General features: G+C 53.9%; 1 protein-coding gene across 1 annotated transcript; it reads right to left on the reverse strand.

Annotated features, from left to right (window-relative positions):
* Positions 1-1,808: 1,808 nt before the first annotated feature.
* Positions 1,809-1,917, reverse strand: ROMO1 (reactive oxygen species modulator 1; the record flags this gene model as incomplete). The annotated part of the gene is made up of 1 exon (XM_009868323.1): positions 1,809-1,917. A coding segment is annotated over one exon (109 nt), but the record flags the coding sequence as incomplete, so codon positions are not given.
* Between the last annotated feature and the right edge of the window lie 1,368 nt (positions 1,918-3,285).

A 3,285-nucleotide genomic window follows, 5' to 3' on the forward strand; every position in this document is an offset into this window, starting at 1 on the left:
CGAAGCTTTCTTTCTCTGCTCTCGTGGTGTGACTGCAGCAGAGCGGGCTGAAGACGGGAGGTGAGTGGTCGATGCTGGGAATGCCGCTCCTCCGGGGGAAAAAAAGCAGGAGTTGGTTCCTACTGGTTTGAACCCTCTGTCCTGCAGCCGGTGGCTTTTCCCAGGGCCGGGGCCGTGGAGGGCTCTTGCCCTTTGTCAGGCCCTCCAGAGGCGACGTCTCCCCTGCCCCCTGCGGCCCCACCTTTCACAGACAGTTGAGTCCGAGGGCTGCAGAAGTGATGTAAGTGGGCTTGTGGCGGGGTTTGTGTGGGGCAGCCTGCCCAGTGCCCTGCCCTCCTGCTGTGCCCCTTGCCCCCTACCCCTGGTGGTACTACGGGCTAATCAAAGCTGCCTTTGGCAAACCCACCCAACCCAGGCGGCTGGAAATGTGCAGGGGCAGCCGCAGCCGAGCTCCGGCTCCAGCAACCCGGGCGGGAGCCAGGTGAGGAAAGGGGACGGGGTGAGAGTTGGACAAAGGCACGTGTGGGCAGGGCAGGAATACGCTGCACAAGGGTGTCAGGGGAGCTCGTGACAGGCCCAGCAATGCTGCTCTCCTGTTCCGCTTATTTGTAGTCGCCAGTTTGAAGCCACCAGTGCCAGCCGGAGTCAAACTGGAGCTGTGCCAGAGTAGCTGTGTTCAACTGGGCTGTCAGTGGCAGTTTCTCTTGGAGGTTACTGCTGTGTGTGACAGGAGGCTCGTGTTTCTCCCTCAAGTGGGACGGTGGCACGTGTGCCAGGTAACGATGGTGTAGGTGCTGGTCCAGGTTCTGCTCTGCCCTGTGCTCGAACAGAAAGAAAGGAGGAGCAGAGATGAGCCTGGTTCCAAAAGGCAGATAACGGGAGATTACCACGCTTGGCTCAATGTTTCGGGGCTCAGCTGCAGGCACTGCCACCACGGCTGGCGAAGGGCAGGAACACCCTGCCGGCCCACTGAGGGTTCAGAACGGTTCTGGGAGTGCAGCTCCCGCGGGTGAAGTCCCTTCCCTTGCCGAGGGAGTGAAAAGTCAGAGCTGTGCGGGGCAGCGCAGCCAGGCTCTGCTGTCTGGGCAGGCAAGGAGAGCTTTAGGAAAGGCTTTGCTCAAGGCTTGGTAAGGAGCTTACCTCTCCCACGTCTGGCATCCGTCATCCTCGTGACTCAGCACAAAATACCTCTAGCTGTCACGGGACGGGAGCCCTTTTCCATTTTCCAGCAACTGCCACGATTTCCAGCTGCCCCTTCCCTGACTGCTTCCCACACCCCCGGTCTGCCTGGAAGAAGGTGCCTGAGCTGCTGTAATTTGCCCTTACGTGCAAAAGGACTTCCCGAAGTCCTTCTGGGATCCCTCGCTCCCTGTGAGGGCATTTGCCCCGTATTCGTTGGAACTCGGCAATGGGGCCAGCTTCAACCCATCTATTTTTTCAAAAGGAGAGAAATCTGATCGTTGATCTGAATTAGCCACAGAGTAACTCCCAGAGTCGCGAATGTACCAGCGCCAGGGAGGGGCTCCACATCGCTGCCGATGCGAGCTGCCCGAGTACCCAAGGGAGAAACGCTGCGCTGCACTTCAAACCTGTGGAACAGGGCCTTTAATGTAGTACAAAGGATTCCCATTGTCATGGGAGGAAAGTAGAAACTTGGTAAAAACCACGTTTACAATCGGCAGAGCAAGGAGGATGGTGCTGCGTTGCTCCATGAAGAGCTCTCGCTTCCAGGAATCTAAAGATTTTATTATGGTACAGAGGAGGAATGGCTGGACGGGGGCACGCTGGGGCAGAAGCGATGCTCCGGGTTAGCAGCGGATTCCCATGCCGATAGCCATGAATGTCCCAAACGTTCCACCGCTCTGCATCATCGTTTTTCCAACTCCGCCCATCAGCTCTCGTCCTCTCATGCCAATCCTGAGATTAAGAAAAACATGAGAATTATATAAAAGCTGAAGCCTGACAGGTAACAGAGGTGCAGCATAAAACAGCAGATACAACCATGAGCACCAAATCAAACACCTCCTCTTCAGTCTAAATTTTTTTGCAAAGAGACTGGTTGCGCTGCCTGTGCCTGAGCTACTGAAAAAAAGCCCTCAAAACCCCCATAGGGAGCTGTGAGGGACCCTTGCTAACAGCCCACGTGTATTTTTGCCTGCAGCGGTACCAGCTGATGCTGCCACACCACTACAGGACAGCTCCACCTGCTAGTGCCCCAACTACCCTTCCTTTGGGGGAAAAAAAATCATGCTGGCCAAGTATTTGACTTGCTAGAGAATAAAAAAGGTCTGAGCTGTTGTATTGCTGTCCTGTCTGGCCGCAGCAGCAGTATTTTTAATACCACCAACTTCAAAACCATGTTGTAAACTAACCTCCTATTTACCACTGCCACCCTATTTCTAATATGGGAGAAATCTGAAAGGCCTAGAAGTTCCCTAGTTCCCATCCACCAGGGGGTCAGACCGAAATAAAAAGAATTGGTCCTTCCCAGGAAGCTCTCCTAATATTTGGCTCTCAAGCACTGCAGTGACTGTAGGGTCTAAGGAATTTCATGCACTTCATTTTCAAAACATGGAGATTTTCCCTCAAAACAGCAGAAGTAACGCAGCTGCATCATTCCAGTACAACAGGACCACTGTCACTGCTTCCTCTACCTGCCCTAAATCTGTATTTTGTACCACTTACAAGTACCGTCCAGGATCTGAGAGGGATCACGGAGAACTTTTGTTTTGAAAACAAAGATTATTTTTTGTGCCTTTTAGCCTCACTGCCAAATCATCGCCCATATTTAACCACAGATTAAGAAGCTCAAGCAGAAAGAGTTCTACAAAGTGTGAAAGAGCCTATTTCAGTAATTCCTTCTGTGCCAAAACCAGTCAGGGAGCGGCGCAGGAGCTAACCGGGAGCAGCCTACACTCCTCAAATTAAGACTCAGGGTCAGCTCAGTCATCACTTCCACACGGCGACGGGGAACCCAAAGCAACCGGGATGCAAATACTCAAGAGCTGGCGGAACCTCAGGGAGCTCTAAGGTGAGGAGATGGGGCGCAGGTGTATCTGCACATCCATCCGGCTCCTCCCACTGCCTCAGCTTCCCAACACAACCTCCCTTCTGAGCGGCAGGAAAAGGTCTGCAAAGCCACAGACTACAACCTCCTTGTAGGCAGAGGAGATGCTCTGCCACCGCCAGACTTCCCCGGTTGCGGCCGGGGCCGAGAGCAAGCTCTTGAACTCAATCACAGAATGTTGGGGGTTGGAAGGGACCTCAAAAGCTCATCCAGTCCAG

This window comes from Apaloderma vittatum, unplaced genomic scaffold, assembly GCF_000703405.1.
Source record: "Apaloderma vittatum isolate BGI_N311 unplaced genomic scaffold, ASM70340v1 scaffold37120, whole genome shotgun sequence".
NCBI lineage: Eukaryota > Metazoa > Chordata > Aves > Trogoniformes > Trogonidae > Apaloderma > Apaloderma vittatum.